The sequence below is a fragment of the Nycticebus coucang genome, chromosome 18 (assembly GCF_027406575.1).
Source record: "Nycticebus coucang isolate mNycCou1 chromosome 18, mNycCou1.pri, whole genome shotgun sequence".
Taxonomy (NCBI): domain Eukaryota; kingdom Metazoa; phylum Chordata; class Mammalia; order Primates; family Lorisidae; genus Nycticebus; species Nycticebus coucang.
This window is the reverse complement of record NC_069797.1, coordinates 55752902-55776629: the sequence shown is the minus strand read 5'-3', so window position 1 is coordinate 55776629 and position 23728 is coordinate 55752902. Positions and strand designations below refer to the sequence as shown.

Sequence of the window (23728 nt, the reverse complement as noted above, 5' to 3'; positions counted from 1 at the left end):
AGGGGACCTCAAGGGCCATTTAGTTTAACCTCCTACAATAAATAACAGCTTCCCACATTGCAACAGCTTCTTTACATACATTCTTTTGAATTCATACAATTGTGGAGGTAGGGTTTCACAAGTGTGTAGAACTGGAAATTAAGACCAAAGGAATTCACACAATTGGCAGGGGTAGGGTTTCACAGGTGTGTAGAACTGGTAATTAAGACCAAAGGAATAAATGAGCGTCTGCACTGTATCTACCTGGCAGTAAAGTCTGTACACTTGTCTTTAGAGAATACAAATATGAAAATTGAAGAGCAAAACCTCCCTCCCAAAAACACACAAACTGACCTGAGGCAGAAACTAAGTTCCTTACTACTCATTAGGGAATCTTTTCAGGACACATGGCTTCTTCTGACGTCTCACGTGAGGAGACGGAGGATGTGACCTGGTTCAGGCCAGCCTGGGCCAAGTGTAATAAGGAGGTGTAGACTCCGTCCTCTGCCCTGTAGACCCTCATCTCAGCCAAGTCTCAGAAAGCCAGCTCCCTGGGGGGCCTGGCAGGACAAAGGGTCAGCTAGATTGTGTCTGGAGGAGCCAATCTGGGACTAGGGCGGAGGCAGCAAGATGCATTGGAAAAACCCTGCACTTGGGGTCAGAATATCTGGGTTCCTTTGCAGGCTGGGACCCAGCAGGGGCCTACTGCTGGCAAGTTACTTAAGAGTCCGAATTTCTTCATCTGCAAAACCAGGGGAAGGGTACACTACACGTGAAGTGCACAAACGCAAACGATGGAATTGTTACGCATCAAAGTAATATGATCTGATCTTACTATCTCGTCACAGCTAAATTTATGTTGGTGCGACTCCAGAAAGGCCAGGGTCGGAGCACGGTAAAAACTACAACTCCCAGCAAGCGCCGGGCGGGTCGGTGCCGAGGCTGCGTTGCAGTGACTACAACTCCCAGGAGACGCCGGGCAGGCCGGCGCGGGGAGGTGACGTTGCGGGGGCCGGCGCGGGGCGCTGATTCGGCCGGAGCTGCCAGCGGGGTAGCTGCCGCCGCGGCTTGTTACAGCTGCTGAAGCAGCAGCGGCCCCCGCTCCCGGGCACCCTTCCCGGGCCCTCGACCGCCAGCCCCGCACGGTGAGTCCGGACTGGCGGCCTCAGAGTGGCGGAACCAGGAGGCCCTCGAGGCTAGAGGAGGGGAGGGAGGGAAAGTGGGGGCTGCTAGGGGAGGCGCCCCGGGCTGGAGGAGACCAGGCGGAGTGTCTGGGGGCGGAGGGGGTGCATTAATCCAGTGGGTGCCCAAAGAGGAAAATGGAAGCGGGAGGCCGGGGGTGGGACGTCGAGGAGGAGCGCTTCGGCTGGGGGTGGGAGACAGGGAACGGCTGGACTTCGGGGATAAAGGCTTGGTAGCCTCCAGAGCTGGGTGAACGCGTGGAGATGGGGGTGAGGTCCCGGACTCGGCCAGGCTCCGAGCGCGAGGTTCCAGGCTGGAGATCAGAGCGGGAGCCCTACCCCCACCCCCAGCCGGAGGTCTCAGAAAATCCCAGCAACAGTGAGGACTCCGCCTCCTTGCTCCTCCCCCTCTCTGGATTAGTGAGGGTTCGCTTAGGTACTCACTTTCTATTCCCATCGCTTTCCGGAGGCTGGGCCAGAGCTGAGAGGTGAGCAGCTGTGGTCCTGCACGTTGTAGGGTGGGCAGAATGAAAATGGCATTGTGGTGTGCTGCCACCGACTCCCCGTTGGGGACCCCATCCACATCTGGATGTTTTGTGCTTTTCGCCTAGAAGGCAAGAGGTTTGCTGTTTAAAGGACTGCCCTTACCTGAGGCGGATGGGTGGGAAGGGCTACCTGGTGGCTGCCTTGGAGTCTGAGTGTTTGACATACTGGCTAGCGCCAAGAGGGAGAGGTGGGAAGAGGGGGAAAAAACTACCAGCAAAATAGTGGTTAACAGAACAGAGTTGCTGCAGGCTTTGGTCTGAGGCAGGTTATGAAACCACATCAGGGGCTGGCACTGGAAGCCACCTGCCAGCTATTTCAGCAGAACTTTTCAGCTTCAGCTGCTGTAGGCCTTCTGTCAGCCTCTTTCCCCTATTTCTCCCCATCTGGGAGAGGGGTCAGCCAGTTGTTTTACTAAAGAAAATGATATGTGCCCATAGTCACTTGAAAGTTTCAACATTGTTTCCTGGCTGCCCATCATTTTCTTATTGGTCTCCTGTCTTTTTGAAGAGTTTTCTGGGGTTTTCGGTTCTTGGTATCAGTGTTCAGGTTTCAGGAAGAAGCTTCATAGGGTGTCAGCTGGGACCTAGGCTAGTTCCCTCCTAGGCTCATTAAGCTTTGTTGGATGCCCTGTTAAAACCAGAAGAGGGTGTAGGTTCTTGTGATTTGGGATTCAGCAAAACTCTTGGCTCTCCTGGACAAAATACTAGGGAGGTCCTTCTACACCTAAACCCCGTAGATCTAGGTTACAGAGAGGGGGAGGGGCAGTATTTTCTGGTAAGACTTAGGGAACTCTTTCCCTCTCCTTAATCAGTGGTAAGTCAAGTTCTTTTTTTTTTTTACTTTTTTTTTAAATTAAATCATAACTGTATACATTGATATGATCATGGGGCATCATACACTCGCTTCATAAACCATTTGACAGATTTTTATCACAGTGGTTAACATAGCCTTTCCGGCATTATCTCAGTTACTGTGCCAAAACATTTATATTCTACATTTACCAAGTTTCGCAAATACCCCTGTAATATGCACCACAGGTGTGATCCCACCGATCCCCCTCCCTCTACCCACCATCCCCCCCCTTTCCCACTTCCCCCTATTGTTAAGTTGTAGCTGGGTTATAGCTTTCATGTGAGAGTCCCAAATTAGTTTCATAGTAGGGCTGTGTACATTGGGTACTTTTTCTTCCATTCTTGAGATACTTTACTAAGAAGAATATGTTCCAGCTCCATCCATGTAAACATGAAAGAGGTAAAGTCTCCATCTTTCTTTAAGGCTGCATAGTATTCCATGGTATACATATACCACAATTTGGATGCGGAGAAAAGGGAACACTTCTGCACTGCTGGTGGGAATGCAAATTAATACATTCCTTTTGGAAAGATATATGGAGAACACTCAGAGATCTAAAAATAGATCTGCCATTCAATCCTGTAATTCCTCTGCTGGGCATATACCCAGAAGACCAAAAATCACAACATAACAAAGATATTTGTACCAGAATGTTTATTGCAGCCCAATTCATAATAGCTAAGTCATGGAAAAAGCCCAAGTGCCCATCGATCCACGAATGGTAAGTCAAGTTCTTCAGAGCCCTGGCTTTGTACCCAGACACTCCCCCTCCTTCCCCAGTTGGAAGCTTTGCATAGTAAGTGTCCCAGGGGTTGTATTAGGGTAATAGAAGCTCCAAGGCCCTCTGAAGGTAAACAACTGAGCCAGCTCTGGTTTTCTAGTTCCTTGGGTTTCCGCTAGGCCCAATTACCCAGCCTAGTGGGCTGGGCTGATGGGCCCCTGGAGCATCACTTCAGCTGGGTGGCACCCATGCCACTTCAGGGATGTTTGCTTGCTGGGATGGTGTGTTGTGGGTCACATTTCCTCTGTGTTCTCTCAGCTTTGAGCTGTCTGAAAAGAGGACATTTGCTCCTGTTTTCCTGGAAGTAAGGAACTGACTCCTGAGACTTCTGGCTCCTGTGCAGGCTTGGCTAGGACACTAGTCACAGGTAGATAATATCTGAGTCGGATACTGTTGGCTGTAGTGGGATGATGGAAGTGGTGGTCTGGGCACTTCTAGAATATCTCCATCTGGGACTTCTTTCCTTTCCAGGAAAGATTGTGCTGTTACCATAGTGATGACTTTAGGGTCTTTAGCAGGCAGGACCCACACTCAAATAGGTTCCATTTGTTCCCACCTTCTCGTGGTCATAGAGCCCTTAGGGATTAGGAACAGACAAGCTGTGGACAGGTACAGATCATTTTCCCTACCTTCTCTGCTTCTCTCTGCCTAGTCTCGGTTGTTGCCACCATTGTTTCCCAGGCATCAGGGCAGCCCTCCTGGTTCCTCCTGCCTCAGGGCTCCAACCGCTGGGCAGAGGAAGGCCTGGTGCTGACTTGCACCTGGAAGCAGACACTGGGAAGAGAGGCTGAGCTGAGGATGAGTAGGGTAGAGAAGAAAGGGGGCAGGAGGGAGGCCACAGATACAATTTTGTGCTTTTGGAAAGAGCATGTTGATAATGGGTTCCAGCTATCTGGGAGCTTTAGATGATGTTCATTTTCTCTCTCCTGGCCTCTCCTCTGGTGAAGAAAAGCTCCCTGGTGGTTTGGCGCACAAAGCTTAGCCTGAGAGGTTGCCAAATGGATAAAACATCTGGATGAATTGTTTGTGTCACCAAGCACGGGAGCCTTCCAAATCTGGGCAAAGGTCCCTAGCCTGTTGTTTTTGTCTTTCTTCTCTCCCTCTTTCTACCCTATTAGTCCCCCTGGGTTAGGTTTGGGGGAGATCCAGGATTAAAGAATTAGGGGAGGTAGGTGGAAGCAATACCCCCAAATATTTTATCCACTGTTACCTTTGTCCATAGTCCTTGCTTCCTTTTATTCACTATGGGAAGAGCTTAAAGGTAGGAGATGGTCCACGCTAAGGCCTCAGTGAGACAGACTGCAGTAGGGGTTATGCTGGGTGAGAATTCTCAGGGGGGCAAGTCTCTTCTCCCCTCTCTGGGCTTTGTAGAAAGAGGGCCCTCATGGGAATGGTGTAGGTGGTGAGACTGGGAGTGGGCATTGACTTCTCTGCTCTGGGGCTGCATGCCTCCTGATGACCTCTCTCCCAAGTACTGTCAAGGCACTGTCTTGATGGGGCAGTGTGTGGGGGCAGGTTGGCGTTTTATCCCAGCCCAGCAGCAGTAAATGCATAGAGTTAAGGCCACATGGACTTTCTCTGGCCTCCATGCTTGAGAACCAAAGCAGAGGGACTGCCTGGAGTCGCAGGAAAAGAAGAGCTTGCCTCTCTGCAGGATTTGGAAAGTGATGGGGCAGGGAAAGTGGTGTGACCTGTCTCCCTTGTGCTTCTTGTTTGCAGAACAGTACAGGGGGCAGCAGGATGAATGTGGGCACGGCACACAGCGAGGTGAACCCGAACACGCGGGTGATGAACAGCCGCGGCATCTGGCTGTCCTACGTGCTGGCCATCGGGCTTCTCCATGTCGTGCTGCTGAGCATCCCCTTCGTGAGTGTCCCTGTTGTCTGGACCCTCACCAACCTCATCCATAACATGGTGAGAGCCTACCTGCTGCCTGCCTTGACAACTTGGGCTGCTCTTTGGAGGGGCTTAGGGTCAGGAGGAGCCCACCAGACATGAGCCAGATGTCACGGTGAGGTACTGACAACGTCTGCCACCAGAGCCTGCACCCAGCTCTTATCTCTCTGCCTTAAACCTTGCCTGAGTTCCAGCCCTGTGCATGCCAATAAGAAGAATCAAATCTGCCGATTTGTCCGTGTCTAGAGCTGGGTTGCTGTGGGCCTAGAAGATGGGCCATTGAGAGCTGAATGAAGGGCTCTGGAGTGCCCCAGGACCCAGGAGTCCTGCTGCCTGGCCTGGTGCAGAAATGCCCCTTTCCAAGTTAGGCCCTCTGGCTGTCTTCTGTTCTTGTCTTTCCCTCCCCCCTCAGCACCTGCTACCTTGTGCTGTTTGGTGGGCAAGCAGGGCTCTTGTCTGTTACTACTAGGTTGTCTCCTTCCAGCTGGCATGGGGGGGCTACGACTGGCTGGGGGGGCATCTTGTCTGTGCCTGTGCTGCGGCCACCTTCTCCTGCTGTGTGTTCTTCTCATGCCAGGCCTGTGCCCTCCAGGGGATCCCTTGTTCTTTTCCCTCTCCAGGCTTGCAGCTGCTCCATCCTGATCTCTAGTCCATGCACCCCTACCTGGCAGAAGGAGGCCCCACATCCTTTGGAGCCATTTTTTCTTTTTTTCTTCTTTTTTGAGACAGAGTCTCACTCTGTCAATCTTGGCTAGAGTGCTATGACATCATAGCTCACAGCAGCCTCAAACATTTGGCTCACAAGATCTTCTCGCTTTAGCCTCCCGAGTAGCTGGGACTATAAGCATCCACCACAATACCTGGCTAGTTTTAGAGATGAGGTCTTGCTCTGGCCCAGGCTGGTCTCCTAACTCCTGAGCTCAGGCAATCCACTTGCCTCGGCCTCCCAGAGTGCTAGGATTACAGGTGTGAGCACTGTATCTGACCTGGAGCTACTTCTGTCTGTGAGTGGGTGGAGGAGTTGAGCCAGAGGGTCTACTGCCTTTTGTATCCTCTCACAAGACCCCTTCTTCCAGGGCATGTACATCTTCCTGCACACAGTGAAGGGGACACCCTTTGAGACTCCAGACCAGGGCAAAGCAAGGTTGCTAACCCACTGGGAGCAGATGGACTATGGAGTCCAGTTCACGGCCTCTCGGAAGTTCTTGACCATCACACCCATCGTGCTGTGAGTGGGGTGGGGAGGACACCAGCAGGCAGGGCAAGGCCTGGGGGACCCTGGGGCCCAGCCAGGCTTATTAACCTTACCCCTGACATAGGATGTCCCTGGGTCCTCCACTTTGCCCTGCTTTTCTTTGATTGGAGCTTCCTTCCTGCTAGGGAGATGGGTCTGTAGGCCTGGGGTACAGCAGAGGGGTGGGTCTGGAGGGGTCTCTTGAGTCTGGGAGATCATTTTCTGGTCTGGGAACCTCTTGCATAACTGCTCAGCTGTCAGGATTCTGCTGTTCCCACCCAGCAAGTGAGGGAGGAAGGGGTCCTCCAAACAGTTTTCTATATCTCTCCCAACTTTCCTTTCCTAGGTATTTCCTCACCAGCTTCTACACCAAGTACGACCAGATCCATTTCATCCTCAACACTGTGTCCTTGTTGAGTGTGCTCATCCCCAAGCTGCCCCAGCTCCATGGAGTCCGGATTTTTGGAATCAATAAGTACTGAAGGGACCACCCCTGTCCCTGCCCAGGCTGGCAGGAGAGGGGTAGGAAGGCCTGTGCTGCGATGCTGAAGACAGAAGGAGCCTCTGGACACTGCCAGAGATGGGGGCTGAGCCTCTGGGCCTGGTTTTCCCCTCACATCCCCCAGTAGCCAACTTGGAGTAGCTTGTAGTGGGGTTGGGGTTGGCCCCCTGGGTTCTTTTCTAACCCTTTCTAAGGGTTCTGACCCCTTCTATATATATATATTTTTAATCTTTTCGTTTGCCTTTTGAATAGAGACTCCGTGGGGGTGGTCATGGAATGGGCTGGGCTCCTGGGCTGAGCATGCACCAGGAGGTCTTGACAGGAGGCCAAGGGAAGTACCCCTGCCCACTTGTTGCCCTCAGGCGGCTAAAGGACTTTAACTCCTGCCAGGGGAGCACAAGGGTGGTACAGCTTTGGGATTGTTTCACTTTAATTCTTAAATCTTTAGGATGACACTCAGTGTGTGCTTGTATGTATGAAAGCTGGTGTGTGAGGGGGTCTCACCCCTCTGGGTAGAGAGCTGTCTAATCCAAGTCTCAGGCTTTTGGCAGCTTCCCTACAACCCACCCTGGGGTCTGGTTGGCTCTGGAGAAGGAAGATAGGGAAGAGTGTGGATGGCTTGGTCCCAGAGGTGGGGTGACCAGGGCTGCTGCCCCCCTGGCCCTGGTGGGGGTAGGAAGTGGGGTGTGAGGAGGATAGTGAGTTGAGACTTAGAAGAAGGGAGTTGGATAGCAGCAGAGGATGGGTATAAGGGAGGGGTGAGGACACAAGCTAGTCTCTGTCTCCTCTCGTATGGGCGGGGAGGGCAGCCCATTTGGAGGATTAATTACTGGCAGAACAGTGATGGTGATAGGGAAGGGAGGCTGCTGTGTGGCTTGAAGCTCCTGGGCTGGGTGAGGGAGTGGACAAGGGAGCTAGAGGCCTGTGAGTCATTGTAAGCACAGGTCCAGTCTGGCACTGCTTTCTGCAGTGGCGTGAAGGGTGTGGGGAAGCCTCGAGGGAAATGGGGGATGATGTGGTCCTCTGCAGCTCGTCACCCTGTAACTTCCTGTGCACACTGGCAGGGCAGGGCCTCTCGTGCAGTGTGCACCTGTGGGGCGCTCAGGCCACCTCTGCACAGGTCGGTGGGCTAGAGCAGGCCAGCGGAGGGAACAAGGAGTGGCCTGTGGGTGCTGTCTCCTCAGCCTGAGGAGGAGAAGGGTGGGCCCTGAGCCTCCCCAGTCCGACTAGGGGTGGTGTTACTAGGGTTGAAATGGAGAGGGACATGTGTCCTTGCCTAGGGGCCTGCAGGAGAGGAGGTCACTGGCCCTCGTGCCCCTCCCTCCACCCCATGTATCATAGGGAACTTTCACCTCAAAATCTTTCTAAGCAAAGTGTGAATAGGATTTTTACTCCCTTTGTACAGTATTCTGAGAAATGCAAATAAAGGTAACGTGTTCCTGTTTCCGTTGTGTCTGGCCTCTGTTTCCGGCAGGGGGCAAGGGTGGGGGCATCAGTTCAGCCCTCTGACTGGATAGTGGGAGGGATTCTGGGACGCCCCCAGAAATCCCCTAAGGGGGCTGTGAGGGAGCCGCAAGTCAGAGAGCAGAATTCTCGGCCTCTGCCTGGCAGCTCTACTGACAGGCCTTGTACCTCTGGGCTCCACAGCCTGGGTGGCCTGTGCCATGACCGGGGTGGAGGTCCGTCCTGCAGTGAAGAGAGGTCCTGAGGGGTGCCCTATACTTCCCTCTGAATCTCCTTGGTTCCGTCCCAGTTTCTCACTTCTCTTCCCATGGCCTTTCCCCAGTTACTTCTGCCCTTTCTGTCCAGGGGAATTTCCATGCTTCCTCCTTCCACCATAAACATGAGTAGAAGGGAAGAGGTGACCCCTCAGGACTGACTTATTTCTCCATTAGAGGACTCCTTATCTCCCGAGGGCACTGGCCTTTCAGTATGTTCTGTGCATTATCATTTGCCAGCCCCAGAACAGGAACAAAGTCCCAGGTGACAGGGAGGTGCTAGCCCCAGCAGCCTGGGCTCCTCTCTGGCCCTGGCCCTCGAGGTGGATGTTAGGAAGGGTATGGGATCCTTGCCTGAGTCCAGCCATCATCCCCTCCCCTGAGTAGGACCCACATAGTATTGAGAAGAGAAATGCAGCCACTGGGTTCAGTCCTGGGAGTGGGGGTGCCCTGGTTGCTTTCACAGCCCTGCCAGAGTACAGACAGGGTGAGGTGCTTGGGGCACATCAACAATGATCCGGACTCGAATCCCAGCTTACTAACCATGTGGGCTTGTCAAGTTACTTGTCTGACCTTTAGTTCCTTCCTCTGCTTTGTATAAGGATAATCCTCCTTAGGGCTGTTGTGAGCATTAATGCTGGCCTGGCATGTAGTAAATACGTAATACTTGGTAGCCATAATATTGCTATTATTTTTACCACCACCATCATTGTCTCCTTTAATGTTCTTTCAGAACTGAAGCATGCAGAGGCCAGAAGTTAGTCTGGTCTCACCCTCACCCGGTGTTTATCTCTGAGGGACAGGGGTGGGGCAGAGGCCTCTCTGCAGAGAAGAAGGTGGGTGGCAAAGTAGGTGACATCTAGCTAGGGAAGATCTGCACTTCCCTGAGAGGGGCTGCATGCTCTGTGTAGGCCCAGCCACTTGTCTACAGGCATTAGCTGTAGTTGTCCTGAATCTTCATTGCTGCCGGCCACAGCGTGGCATGTGGGTAGTTGTTTCTATGACAATACTCTCATATCCCTAGCACAGCCATAGCCATTGTCTGCTGGCACTTGGTTGGTCCTCGCCCATATTCCAGTTCTCTATTCCAAACTCACTGGATTCCATGGCCCAGTGTGCCTTGTTCTGTACAATTCTCTGGCCCACACCCACCTAGAATAGACATCAGGATCTCCCACCTGTTCCTTGGGTCCAAGAGGAAGGAAGAGGTTCTGGCCCTTTCTGTTTCAAGCTCAGTCATAAAATTTGCTTATCTAAAGGCTTGGGAGGCGGGGAACCTAGCCCTACCCAGCCTTAGAACTGTGCTCACCTGGAGGATTTTCAATTCCATTATTCCAGCTTCCTGAGACTCTGAGGCCAGGAATTCTGGTGAACAGCTGAGGTCGGAGAAGAGGTGGGTGGCCTCTGGGTCCCTGGGCACTGAAAAGAATTCTCAGGTTGAGAGTTGACCACCATGAAGGGAGCAGGGACAGAGAAGGAGCAGTGGATAGGTAGGTGGCTGGGCCAGAAAGAAAGGATGTAGGTAAGGTGAGCAGAGGTAAGATGAGGATGTGGATTCTAGGAAGTTTTTGTGTCTTTGGAGGCCAATTTAACCTCATCTTGTTGGGAAATGGTTGGTGGGGAGGCACCCATTCAACTGCCTTGTAGAACACAGCAAGGGAAGGAGTCCAGGAGTCAGAGCCTAGGGGAGGAATAACCAGTGGGGTTGGTAATGTGAGGTCCAGCTATTTTAATGTGGAGTCTCAAAGGGGAGAATGAGAGAGGATACCCGAGAAGGGTGAGGTCTAGGAGAACAGGTCTGCTCAAGGAGACCACAAGGATACACCTGCAGGGTCCTCTCCATGGTGACTCAGCTCTTGGAAATTTGTAGACTTAACTTCCTGGAACTTGGAAATTTCCACTTCTGCGAAATCCTGTAGTTCTGTGGGGGCTGGAACAGTATCTCCCGCTTGATTCAAACTGGCCAATGAAAAAGATAGCTATGGGTTGGAACTTTTTGCCTGGAGATAAAAGGGAAAGACCAAGCCAATTGGGGAGCATGGTCATTTCAGATTTTTCTATGCTATAAGCTCCCGGCCGGTAAATAAAGCCTTTCCTCTTACAGACATGGTGTTTGGGTGCTCTTTCTTTCCATTGGGCCTTGTCTTCCTGCAATACGGCAATCATGCTCCTCCTCCCCTGATTCTTTTTTTGTTTTTTTGAAGTTTTTGGCTGGGGCTGGGTTTGAACCCGCCACCTCCGGCATATGGGGCCGGTGCCCTATTCCTTTGAGCCACAGGCGCTGCCCTCTTTCCTGATTCTTTTCTTCCTCAACATTGATGACAGTCTGGCTGAGGGACAGGGGGCCTGCCTTCCCCCTCAGGCTTCTTGAAACTGGGGTCATTCTGCTGCTGTGGGGATGTAAAGATGAGTTTCCCCTTTTTTCCTCCAGATGGGGGGCAGGGGAGAATCTGAGACCTGTGATGTTTACCCTTCCTTAATATGTCATGGCTGCCTCATATTCTAGAAACAGGGAAGGCAAACCATTACACATCCTGGAACCTTTGGCTCTTCCTTGACTCCAGGCTGCCAAAAGGGAGAAGATTTAAAAACCTAAACCAGGGAGCAGGGAGGAGAGAGTGATTGGTGAGATCTCAATGTGCACAATGCAAGGGTGGTCAGCATGTCCCCTGGGTCCCCTTCATGTAGATGAAGGGTTCAACTACAACTTGAACCTTACTTTAGAAATAAAAACATTATAACCTGAACTTTTTTTATTAAATCATAGCTGTGTACATTAATGCAATTATGGGGCACCATAACCTAAACATTTGTACCCTCATAGCAATCTGAAAAAAAAAAATGCAGGAGGTAGGGATGTATTTATATGATAAACTGACTAGATTTTTATAGTTGTAAATCACAAAATGTAGTTTAAATAACTTATTCTTTTTTAAATTACAAGCATAAAATTCTGAGGAAGAATGCTTGTGTAGGTGGCATTTATAAGCTGGTTATACGGGATCTTTGAACTGTAATTGGTAAAATTTCTTATAAAACCAGGACCTATCACAATGCCTGACACAAAGTAGGTACTCATTAAATGTTTACTGAAAGAAAGTATGAATAAAAACAAATACACTGGGCGGCGCCTGTGGCTCAGTGAGTAGGGCGCCGGCCCCATATGCCGAGGGTGGCGGGTTCAAACCCAGCCCCGGCCAAACTGCAACAAAAAAAATAGCCGGGCGTTGTGGCGGGCGCCTGTAGTCCCAGCTGCTCGGGAGGCTGAGGCAAGAGAATCACGTAAGCCCAAGAGTTAGAGGTTGCTGTGAGCCGTGTGACGCCACGGCACTCTACCGAGGGTGGTACAGTGAGACTCTGTCTCTACAAAAAAAAAAAAAACAAATACACTAAAACCAGAACAAGGCTCGGCGCCCATAGCTCAGTGAGTAGGGTGCCAGCCACATACACCAAGGCTGGCGGGTTTGAGCCTGGCTCAGGCCTGCTAAACAATGACAACTGCAACCAAAAAATAGCTGGGCGTTGTGGTGGGCACCTATAGTCCCAGTTACTTGGGAAGCTGAGGCAAGAGAATTGCTTAAGCCCAAGAGTTTGAGGTTGCTGTGAGCTGTGGCGACAGCTTGAGACTCTGTCTCAAAAACAACAACAACAAAAAGAACAAAAAGAAAAAACAACAAAAAGAACCTAAACCGATACTCTCTCCTATCACAAACTGAAATTGGCTTCTTTTTCCCAGTTGTTCCAGGCATAATGCTCAGTGTATCTGAGGAATTCACAAGAATTGTCGTCCAAGAGATGGATTCTGGAGGGGATATGATTGCTGTCAGAAGCGTCATTGATGCTGACAGATTCCGCTGTTTCTGTTTGGGGAGGGAGAAAAGAACTTTTTTGTACTACAGGACAGACCTCACTTTGGCTGACATACTGGAAGGAGAGGAGGGTGAAAGGCTGTTTGATGAACTGGATTCTGGGCTCCAAGGTCAGTAGAGGGTGGATGAGAGATGGCCACTGGGAGGCCTTGCCCACTTGTGCTGCATCTCATTCTCCCCATTGCCACAATCCAAGTCAACCATCAACAAAGAAACTGGGCTCGGCACCTGTAGCTCAACAGCTAAGGTGCCAGCTATATACACCAGAGTTGGTGGGTTTGAATCCAGCCCGGGCCTGCCAAACAACAATGACAACTACAACCAAAAAATAGTCCAGCGTCGTGGCAGGCGCCTATAGTCCCAGCTACTTGGGAGGCTGAGGCAAGAGAGTTGGAGGTTGAGCCCAGGAGCTTAAGCCCAGGAGTTGGAGGTTGCTGTGAGCTGTGATGCCATAGCACTCTACCCAGGGCGACAGCTTGAGGCTCTGTCTCAAAAAACAAACAAACAAACCCAAAGAAACTGTGGAATTTCTATGAACAGGTCCCACACCCTAATTTAAGAAATGCACAAGAGCTGCATGGGGGGAGGGGAAGGGAAGAAGTGGAGATTTATTTATATTGGAAATGATTCCTAGTTTTCCGTTTCCATTTTTTCCCTTTATAAATAATGTGCTTTTAAGTTAGCTGAGCTCTTGTCAAGTGTTTATGTGTTTATCATCTAAATGGTTAGGATACAGACTAAATGGTTAGGATACAGGCTTTAAAACCAGCTAGAGGCACCTGGTTTTAAAGCCTGACTCTTACCAGCTGAATGACATCTGGACAAGCTGCTTTACCTCTGTAAGTTGCAGTTTCCTCATCTGTCAACTCTTGAAGACTCTTGTAAGAATCCAATAAGAATAAATTGCATAAATCATTTATCATGGTGCCTAACACAAAAGGAGCACTCAATAAAAGTAAGCTCCAATCACTCTAGTGGTGGCTGCAGGATTATTATCCTTTCTTGTTTTCTGGATACTTGACTGAAAGGAAGTGGCTAAGGAGCAGAAATTCCTAAGGGCTTGAAGGGATTTTTACGAGAGTTGATTTATCACTCCCTCTGTCTCTGATCTCAGTATTCCTGGGGGTTTTGGGTGTTTCAGAAGACCCAGGATAAGTATTGAACCCTCTCTTGGAGACCTTATTTGGTGAAATGTGGTGAGGTGTATTCACAATATTTCATCATGTAAAACAATTTTATAATATGAAAAATGGTCAGTAGTGTCATGGCTCTGATACAGCCCATTTCTTTTGAGTGGGTCTCATACTGAGAGATGGTAGATAGTTCTAACAGTACCTCTGAATAGTTTCAGAGCACCTGCCATATGCCACACACTGTTGTTAAGTGACAAGAACAGGACCCAGATTACTTGGAAGTGGTGGGTATTTCCACAAGAGGAGTTTGGTTAAATAAGCAAGGGACTCTAGGAGAAATTTCAAGTTGGTATTTTTCAAAGATTCTAAAAGCAGTTCTCCAAAAATGTTTGCCAAATGATCAAATTCACTGAAAAAAGAAAAATACTTTAACCAGGGACTAGGGTGTTTTGCCATGATCATATTACTCTCCAGAGACAAGGTCAAAGCATAAATCTGGAGAAAGTTTTGACTAACTTAGTCAGCTTCTTGAAGAAAAAGCCTATTTGTTTGCATATAAAAATTCAGAGGCAGAGGTGAAATCAAACTTAAAAAGAAAATCCTTACAATGAAGTGAGTTGGATTTGATTTGATTTTCAGCAACTTGGGCTGTTCCCTTTTCAAATGGATTTTTTTATTTTTTTGAGACAGTCTCACTCTGTCACCCTGGGTAGAGTGCAGGTGGTATCATCATAGCTCATGGAAAACTCAAACTCTTGGGCTCAAGTGATCCTCCTGCCTCAGCTTCCCGAGTAGCTGTAGTTGTAAAATAGCCTGGCTAGTTTTTCTATTTTTATTTATTTATTTTATTTTATTTCTTACTGTAGTTGTAAACTAGCCTGGCTAGTTTTTCTATTTCTATTTTATTTTATTTTATTTTTTGAGACAGAGTCTTGTTATGTTGCCCTCTGTAGAGTGCTGTGGCATCACAGCTCACAGCAACCTCCAACTCTTAGGCTTAAGCGATTTTCTTGCCTCAGCCTCCCAAGTAGCTGGGACTACAGGTGCCCGCCACAACACCTGGCTATTTTTCTATTGTCGTTGTCATTGTTGTTTGGCAGACCCGGGCTGGGTTTGAACCCGCCAGCTCCAGTGTATGTAGTTGGCGCCCTAGCTGCTGAGCTACAGGCCCCGAGCCAATTTTTCTATTTTTAGTAGAGACAGGGTCTGGCTCTTCTCAGCCTGGTCTCAAACCCCTGATCTCAAGCAATCTACCTACCTTGGCCTCCCAGACTGCTAGGATTACAGGCATGAGGCACCTCACCCAGTCATTCAAATGTATTCTTTATTTTTTAACCATATAGTGCTGATGGTGTAGTTAAAGTGTGCACAGGTTTTTTTTTTTTTTTTTTTTTTAGAGACAGAGTCTCACTTTATGGCCCTCGGTAGAGTGCCGTGGCCTCACACAGCTCACAGCAACCTCCAATTCCTGGGCTTAAGCGATTCTCTTGCCTCAGCCTCCCGAGTGGCTGGGACTACAGGCGCCCGCCACAACGCCCAGCTATTTTTTTTTTGGTTGCAGTTCAGCCAGGGCTGGGTTTGAACCCGCCACCCTCGGTATATGGGGCCGGCGCCTTAACAACTGAGCCACAGGCGCCGCCCTTTTTTTTTTTCTTTAATTAAAGTCCATTCTTTATTCATATTATCTTAGTACTTAATGTCCTTTTTCTTTTTCTATTCCAGAGTCCCACCCAGGACACTGCATTATATTTTTGTCATGTCTCCTTAGGCTCCTCTTGGCTGTGAGAGTTTCTTAGACTTTCCTTGTCTTTGTTGACCTTTTCAGTTGTGAGCAGTACTGGTCAGGCATATCGTATTTCCCTCTATAGGAATTTGCCTGACATTTTCCCATGGGGTTCTGAGTCTTGGGAAGGAAGACCACAGAAGTGAAATGCCATTCTTATCGCATCATATTCAGGGGACCTGCTATCGGCCTGACTCACCACTGTCCATGCTGACTTCAATCCCCTGGCCAAGGTGACGTTTGTCAGGTTCCTCTGATGCAAAACTACTCTCTTTTCCCCTTTCCCATACAGTATGCGTTGTGTATGTAGTTTTTATGTTATGTAGTTTTTTTTTGTTTGAGGCAGAGCCTCAAGCTGTCACCCTGGGTAGAGTGCTATAGCATCACAGCTCACAGCAATCTCCAACTCCTGGGCTCAAATGATTCTCCTGCCTGCACCTCCCAAGTAGCTGGGGACTACAGGCCCCCGCCACAATGCCCAGCTATTTTTTGGTTGCAGCCGACATTGTTGTTTGGTGGGCCCAGGGCTGGATTTGAACCCACCAGCTCAGGTGTATGTGGCTGGCGCCTTAGCCGCTTGAGCCACAGGCACCGAGCTTATTTTACGTAGTTTTTATTTTTCTTTTCTCTCTTTTACACTTCTCAAGAAAGAAGTGGTCCCTAAGATATTAGTGTCACATGTACAGTGGCTGGTTTCAGGCACTATTTCCAATTCTGCCATGTTTCCACCAGTTCCAAAATGGATTTTTCTCTAGAAATCTAGACTGTTTCCAAAACCTATCAGTAGGAGCTTTGCCTCTCTTTCCACTCATGATTGGGAGGTCTGAGAGAAAGACACTGGCCCCTTCTGCACACCCACACGTCTTCCACTAACCCTGGGGCAGCAGTGACTCAGAATCAAGTCCCTTATTTATGCCTGATCTGTCAGGGCAGAGTCCGTCTGAGTGGGCGGCTTTGCAGGATTGCCTCATTTTATACCTGCCTGGTTCATACTAACAACCCAGTGGACACTTTCTATTTCCCCAAAAGAAAGTATTCAAATGATGGGGGCTCTTACTACTTTGGCTTTACTTTCCCTTGCCTCATTTTGGCCTCTCGAATAGTTAAATAGGACTCCTAATTATGGGGCACTTAGAGTGAGTGGCAGGCACTTTGTTAAGTGCTTAACTACATTATTTTATTTAATTTTTCTGAGCATAGGAAGTAGGCACTACTAATATTCTCCAATAGATGAAGAAACAAATTCAACTCACCCAAGGTCATTTGGTAATAAGTTGGAGGAGGGGGTTCAAGTCTGGAAAGGTGTGAGCCCACGATGACTCTGCCTCTGCTAAGAATTGTACTTCCTGGAGAGCCAGAGCTGGAGGGCTCCCACTGAAGGCAGGGGAATGGTGCCTGGGATCCTAGGATGGGGCTGCTGGAGGTGGAGGGGGCGGTTTCCAGAAAGAGATCTTTTGGGTCAGCTTCAGTGTGAACTTTATTTACCCTTCGCTTCCAAGGTCAAAAGGCTGAGTTCCAAATCGTAGACCATGTGTACTCAAAGGGAAAGTTGAAAGTGAAATTATTGGAAGAAATAGCAATCGGAGGCAGCTTCCAGGGGTCTCATGACTTGAAAACCAAGATACTGGAGAACCAGATATCCCAGCAATATCTGAATACTCTTCAGGACAGGTGAAGAGGGATGGCTCTGGGAAGGTGCTCCACATTTCCCTCAGGCTAGCTCTCCTTGAGTGGGGTGGGTACTTTTTCTTTCTCTTTTTAAATTAAAAACTTGAAAGACTTATGGTAAGATTTTACTGATCTACCCCTCCCCCCTACAGTTTTGCTGGAGAGAAGCCTTTAAGGGAGCTCAGTTTTTTTCTAGAAATCCTAGCATTCTGGGGGGCCAAGGCAGGTGGGTTGCTTGAGCGCAGAAGTTCAAGACCAGCCTGACCAAGAGCAGAAATCCCATCTCTACTAAAAGTCCAAAAACTAGCTGGGCATTGTGGTGGGCTCCTGTAGTCCCAGCTATTCAGGAGGCTGAGGCAAGAGTATTGCTTGAGCCCAAGAGACTAAGGTTACTGTGAGCTCTGATGATGCCACTCATTCTACCTAAGGCAATGGAGTGAGACTCTGTCTCAAAAAAGAAAAAAATAGAATGCCTGTTGTTTCTCGGGTGAGGGTGTTGGTGTCTGTATACGGGTGGAGGCACTGGATAGGTAGGGGAAGATCATCAGAGGCAGAGATGGATGTCTTCCCAGGGCATCTTTTAGTTGCAAATAGCAGAAACTCCATCCTACTGTATTAAGTCATGAAATGAATTGCATTATGGAATCAGATGCCTCATGAACCTAGGGACAGGCCACGCGGCTTGGACCAGAGCAAGGAGCTGGCGCCCTTCGTCAGAGAAGGGAGTGTCTTGGGCTCAGCAATTCCTATCTCAATATCATGGGAAGGGCTCATACTTTGGACTCACATAGGCCAAGGTTTGAATCCCAGCTGTACATTTACTATGTGACTTTGGACCATTCACAACCTGTCACCAAGTCTCAATTTCTTCACATGAAAAATGGATGTAATGCTGCCTACATCCTAGGATTATGGTGAGGGTTAAACAGAATGGTGTGTGAGGTATCTCAGGGCCGGCACATTGTAATCATTTATAAATGCTAGTGAGTTCTCTTCCCACTCTTCACCCTCTGCCCAGGGTAAACTGTGATGGGGCGCTATGTTCCTTGGTTTTCCAGCCTCGAAGGGACTTAATCTTACAGAGGAACTGGTTTATGGAGAGGCAAAGGTGTCACTGGGAGGTGGGTCCCTGTGAGCTGAACTCCCATCTCTTCTGAACAGGAAGCTGAAGAGGAAACTACCCCCTTCATTTCAATTAATTTGCATGACAAGGGAAGACTTGTATCTGGTAACGGAGACTCTGGAGACAGCAAAGGAGGAAACCCTGAAAAATGAGGGGCAATATACATTTTGGAGCCAGATCTTTCAGGGCCTTCTCGGCTATGAATGAGAGGTAATGATCCTGGGAGGCAGGGATTATGGGCCAACCAGCCAGCGTTGGCCACTTCCTGCAGGTCAAGGGAATGTCAGCCCAGACTGTAGACCAGCGGTTCTCAACCTGTGGGTCGTGGCCCCTGCATATCAGATACGATTCATAACGGTAGCAAAATTACAGTTATGAAGTAGCAACAAAACTAATTTTATGATTGGGGGTCACCAGAACATGAGGAACTGTATTAAAGGGTTGCGGCATTAGGAAGGTTGAGAACCACTGCTCTAGACTCTTCAGCTCTTCCTTTAAACCTCTCTAAGCAGCCGCGGCTGCTCCTTGGCCTTCCTGCCCCAGGAAGGGTGTGTGGCATCACTCCATCTAGCCTTGCTACTCTTTAGTGGATGGTCTCTTCATTTTTTTCATAGCACTTCCCAAGGTTCGTAATTATACAGGTGTATTTTCTTGTTCATTGTCTGCCTTTCTTTCTAGAAGGCAAGAGGTCAGGAGCACAGGGCCTAGAACAAAGTGAGTCTCAGTAAACATTCGTTGAATGAGTGGCAACATGTGTTTTGGTCTCAGATGTGGGTTCGAATTTCGGCTCTGCCATCGTTCTTAACTGTGAGATTGACTCATCTGCTAACCACTAATCTCTCAGAGTCTCAGTTTTCTCATCTGTAAAAAGGGGATATAAGATTTACCTCACAGAATTGTTCGGGAGATCAGGCAAGATACCATGTAAAGGGGCCAGGCATGGTAGCTCACGCCTGTAATCCTAGCACTCTGGGAGGCCGAAGCGGGTGGATTGCCTGAGCTCACAGGTTCGAGACCAGCCTGAGCCAGAGCGAGACCTCATCTCTAAAAATAGCTGGGCATTGTGGCAGGCGCCTGTAGTCCCAGCTACTTAGGAGGCTGAGGCAAGAGAATCACTTGAGCCCAAGAATTTGAGGTTGCTGTGAGCTGTGATGCCAAGGCACTCTACCCAGGGTGACAAAGTGAGACTCTTGTCTCCAAAAAAAAAAAAAAAAAAAAACCATGAAAAGTATTTGGGGATCCATCAATGTGAGCTTCTTTTTTCTGGCATCGAAGGAAAGTGACCATCCCTCCCAAGCAGGTCCTGGGCTATCGAATAAAGCAGCTCATTTTCCCCAACATGCAGAGGATGAGTAAGCCAGGCCTGGTGGAAGCAAGATGGGGAGCCCTAAGCACATGAGTGTGGTGGAGGTGGTTTCATGAAGGCTCTGTGTCAGCCAGGATGGGTGGCTGGGGAGCTTGGCTGGGGGTGGGGTAGGCTTCAGGGAAGAGGGTTCAGGGCTGGGAAGAAGGATGAAGCTTCAATGTGGGGACCGGAACCTGGCTGACCCAGTATAATGCCTCACCATGGCACTAGCCCTTCCCTGGAGGGGTTAATTCTATTTCATAGTTGTCTGTTTTTTGGGGGGGGGGTTGAGGACAGAAAAAGGGAAATTACAGAGAGAAAACTGGTCTAATAACTTCTCTCTGTCTTTCTGTCTTTCTCTCTCTTGTCTCTGTGCTGGTTTAGGTATTTGTTTTGGGGACAAAACAAAATCCTTTCCAGAAGATGAATGAGCTTGGATCCTCCTCTTCATCATTTCAGAATTGGCAAGGATACTATTTTTAAAAAGAGGATGACAGGTGACCTGGAATTATAGAGTTGTTAGGGCTAAGAATATGGTAGGATGCACCCAGATGTGGGAACCATGGTAAGGGCAGGAGAAAATCTGCCTGCTGGAGCAGGAATCTAGATCAAATGTTGGACTAGAGTTTCCCAGCTGCTCCAAGGACAACTGTCTTGCTTTGCGCTGGGCAGTCTGCTGGATCCTGGCTCCCAGCCTTGACTGAAGGCTTGCTGGCCTAGGAAGCACAATCGAATTACCTGGTCAATTCTGACATGACAGCACTGGCTGTGACATGATGACTGGTCTGGAGTTGGACGGTCTCAGGGTCTCAGGGTCCCTACTCTGCTACTCATTAGCTTTACACCTCCCCAGTTTTCCTGACTTTAAAATAAAGGGGCTAGACTAGAACAGCTGTTCACAACCTGTGGGTCGTGACCCACAGGAACTGTATTAAAGGGTTGCGGCATTTGGAAGGTTGAGAACCACTGGACTAGAAGGTCCTTGTGATTCTGAATGTAGCTTCTTCTGGAATTTCTAGGTTTTGCCCTGGATCTCAGCAGAGCTACACTGCCTAGAGCCATTGGGAAGGGATGGAGAGAGGTCTAACCAAATTTGCTGGGTGGCCAAGTATATGTTGTATTCTCTCTGGGCCTTGGTTTCTTCTTTGGTTGTCTGGGCATAATCCTTTGGCTGCCTGTCATTGAGGAGAGGGGAAGGGGCCTATCAATATAGAGTTTTTCAATTTATACGCAAAAATGAGGATGCAGGCTCCCTGGCACGGACAGTAAGGACTCAGAGTGCAAAAGAGAGTCCTCGCAAAGAGAATGTCTATGAAGGGGCTGGAGGTGACCTGAAGACTCTCTGAAATAATTCCTCCTCTCTTTGCAGAGAAGGATGCTGGCTTATCCTGTTTAGGTAAGGATGGTTACCAAGTATGTTCAGGGTGGCTGTACCCTTCCACCCTTGAGCCCATCTGACTTAGGACTACTAAGTGCTCCGGAGGGGTCAGCTGAGTGAGTACGGATGGGGGGCAATGCCCAGCAGGTTTCAACTTTAGTTTGGAGGTTGCATCTGTCCTCTAAATGACGGTGGTTCTCATTGGTTGTAAATTGACATCACCTAAAAACTTCATTCATTTACTGATTTTAGAGATGGGGGTCTATGTTCCCCAGGCTAGTCTTGAATCCTGGGCTCAAGTGATCCTCCTGCTTTGGCCTCCTGAGAAGTTGGGACTCTGGGTGCATATCACTGTGCCTGGCAAGAGCACTTTAAAACTAGTGACAGCTGAGTCTTTTGTCCAGAAATTCTGACTGACTTGGTCTGGGGTGTGGCCTGGACATTGGACTTGTAATAACTTCCCAAGTGGTTCCCACGCACAGTCAAGGTTGAGAACTCCTGTTTTCACTTTCTCTAAACCCTCATTACTCCTAATGTGGCCTGAGGATTCCACTTTGAATGGCAAGGACAAAATAACCAAGTTTTGTTTCTTTCCTGGAGGTGGAGAAGAATTTGGGGTTGGGACTAGATTGGGGATGAGTGGGAAGAAGGAAGTGGGGTCCGTGGGAGGCAATGATGGCAGATGTCTGGGAAGAAGGGTGCTTCATTTTAATTGGAAAAGTTTGTCAGAAAGAAAGACACAGAGAGGTGGTCTCCAGAAGATAGGCAGACAAATAACAGTGCCTTGGGAACAAAGCCTTTTGGGCTGGGTAGGCCAGGTTCTTAATTGCTGCCTCTACAGGAAAGTCCTTGAATTTGGAGGATCCAGTAACATAAAGGAGAGGGTGGAGGACATGGTGGATGGTCTCCATGATCTGACTGAGGTGGAGCAAAAAGATGTGCTAAGCTCCCTGATGCATTGCCTCAGCAAGGATGGGCATCTGGAGGATCTACAGGAAAGAGTAAGGGACCCTGAGACGGGGTGGGGGCAGTCAGCTTCATGAGGACAACCTGCCAATGAGACGCGTGCTGGGCTTCCCCATCTCCCTGCCCCAGGTGTCTGAGGCCCTGATCTCTGGTGAGCTGCAGATGGAGAGCTCATCAGGGCTGCTGCTAAGCACCCTTTTTAATACTGCTGGGATCTTGTTGAAAGCACGTGACGAAACCATTCTGGACCTCCTGGATGCCTTGATAGGTAAGGAAGGGTTTGACTACAAGGCATAGGAGGAGCTGAGCAGAGAGGCCTATGGGGAATCAAATCTCTGGAGTGGGTACACTGTCAGGAATGGCCCCTCATGTTTCAGATACTAGGCATTTCCCTCAGGCCAGGCATTGAGGGGTGTCTCCCCTCCCCCCCATAGTCCAAGAGCTCCTGCAGGCTGCGAGAGAGGGGAGCAGAAGCCACAGCGGGAGCCCATTTAGACTAACTCTCATCTACTACTCCCAGGGGTTCTCTGGAACCTTCTGATGAGGCAGTGTCTTGGGCCTGATCAGCTACTGAAACCCTGTCCCACCACGTGTCTCTTCTTTCTGCCAACCAACTTTTTTTTTTTTTTGTCCCCAGAGCTATCTGAGGAGAAGCAGTTTGTGGTGGAGGCCCTGGAGAAAGGGACCCTGCCCCAGTTGAAGGATCAAGTGAGACAGCCTGGACTGAGGACCAAGGTAATAGTGGAAGTGAGTGCCTATGTTTTGAAGGAACCCAGAAGTCCCAGGACACAGTCCCTTCTTACTCCATAGTTCTCTGTCACAATCCAACACAAACCATCCATGTGGCTGGTTTGTGACAATTCCCTGGATGCACCATTGCCAGGACAATCTGGATGGGTTCTTTAGGCTCTGCTGTTTGCCTATGGGGTAGGAAATGGTTAATCCCAGGATGGCAGCTGGTATGACCTCGAGTGTCAGTGTGGATTCATTAGGAGTGCTTGCCACTACGCTGAGAGCGCATGAGGCTTCCCATGTTTTGCAGGAAAGAGTGCCATGATGGATGAGTACATCTCCCTGTGGGCTCAGGACTGTGGCCGAATATTTGCCATTTGTGGTATATCATTGTTCACTGCGTGCACAGTCTGGTGGATTTCCTTCCTTCCAGGTGGAGCAGATCTTGGATAAGCAGGCCAGCAATCCTCATGACATGAGCTGGGACTCTGAGGCATCAACCTGTGTGCCCTCTATGTTGCTGTCTCCATTCTGCTGCAGCTGTGTAAGAGCTGAGCACACCTCTGTCTCTTCTTCATTACAAAAGGCCTAACCATTTTCCCCACAGGCCTCTGGGTTCTCCCCTCCCCATCCTCAGCCCATCTTCATTGCCACTACCATCAGTACCATCTTGCACCAGCAGGAACTCTTTAATACAAGTCTCTCACCATCCTTTGATACTTCCCATTCTCTATATGTTAACGTTCAAAATCAGCCTGGATTTTATGCTTGAACTTCTGATTAAAAGTTGCAGATTGAACATATTATATTTCCCTCATGAAACTCCATCAAATGACAGTAGAGCAAAAGAAAAGCTTTGTAGGCTGTGTACAATGGCTCACACATTTCGGGAGGCTGAGGCAGGAGGACTGCTTGAGACCACGAGTTGGAGACCAGCCTGGGCAATAGAGTGAGGCCTTGTCACTACAAAAAACAAACAAGCAAAACTATAGAAAAGGAAAAGCTTTGTATAAACCTACAAGGATAAAAGAATATGGCAGGG

The 23728-nt window shown here is 49.2% G+C and overlaps 2 protein-coding genes across 22 annotated transcripts; both read left to right on the top strand.

The window, feature by feature from the left end:
* The first annotated feature begins 961 nt into the window (after nt 1-961).
* ORMDL3 (ORMDL sphingolipid biosynthesis regulator 3) lies at nt 962-8415 on the top strand. 4 transcript variants are annotated; one of them, XM_053569379.1, is made up of 4 exons: nt 962-1124; nt 5059-5253; nt 6312-6463; nt 6816-8415. In XM_053569379.1, the coding sequence occupies exons 2-4, from the start codon at nt 5080-5082 to the stop codon at nt 6949-6951; spliced, it is 462 nt and encodes a 153-aa protein (XP_053425354.1). In that variant the 5' UTR covers nt 962-1124; nt 5059-5079; the 3' UTR covers nt 6952-8415. The 4 variants fall into 4 exon arrangements, with proteins under 4 accessions (XP_053425354.1, XP_053425355.1, XP_053425356.1 ...); XM_053569380.1 differs by lacking the exon at nt 962-1124 and adding an exon at nt 1305-1648; XM_053569381.1 differs by lacking the exon at nt 962-1124 and adding an exon at nt 3572-3706.
* Nucleotides 8416-9967: 1552 nt separating this feature from the next.
* GSDMB (gasdermin B) lies at nt 9968-23397 on the top strand. 18 transcript variants are annotated; one of them, XM_053569370.1, is made up of 10 exons: nt 9968-10082; nt 12426-12668; nt 15560-15707; nt 18304-18475; nt 19995-20034; nt 20981-21006; nt 21830-21989; nt 22084-22222; nt 22592-22701; nt 23120-23397. In XM_053569370.1, the coding sequence occupies exons 4-10, from the start codon at nt 18414-18416 to the stop codon at nt 23276-23278; spliced, it is 696 nt and encodes a 231-aa protein (XP_053425345.1). In that variant the 5' UTR covers nt 9968-10082; nt 12426-12668; nt 15560-15707; nt 18304-18413; the 3' UTR covers nt 23279-23397. The 18 variants fall into 18 exon arrangements, with proteins under 18 accessions (XP_053425345.1, XP_053425344.1, XP_053425348.1 ...); XM_053569369.1 differs by lacking the exon at nt 15560-15707; XM_053569373.1 differs by lacking the exon at nt 15560-15707 and having other exon boundaries at nt 20981-21104.
* Nucleotides 23398-23728: the final 331 nt, after the last annotated feature.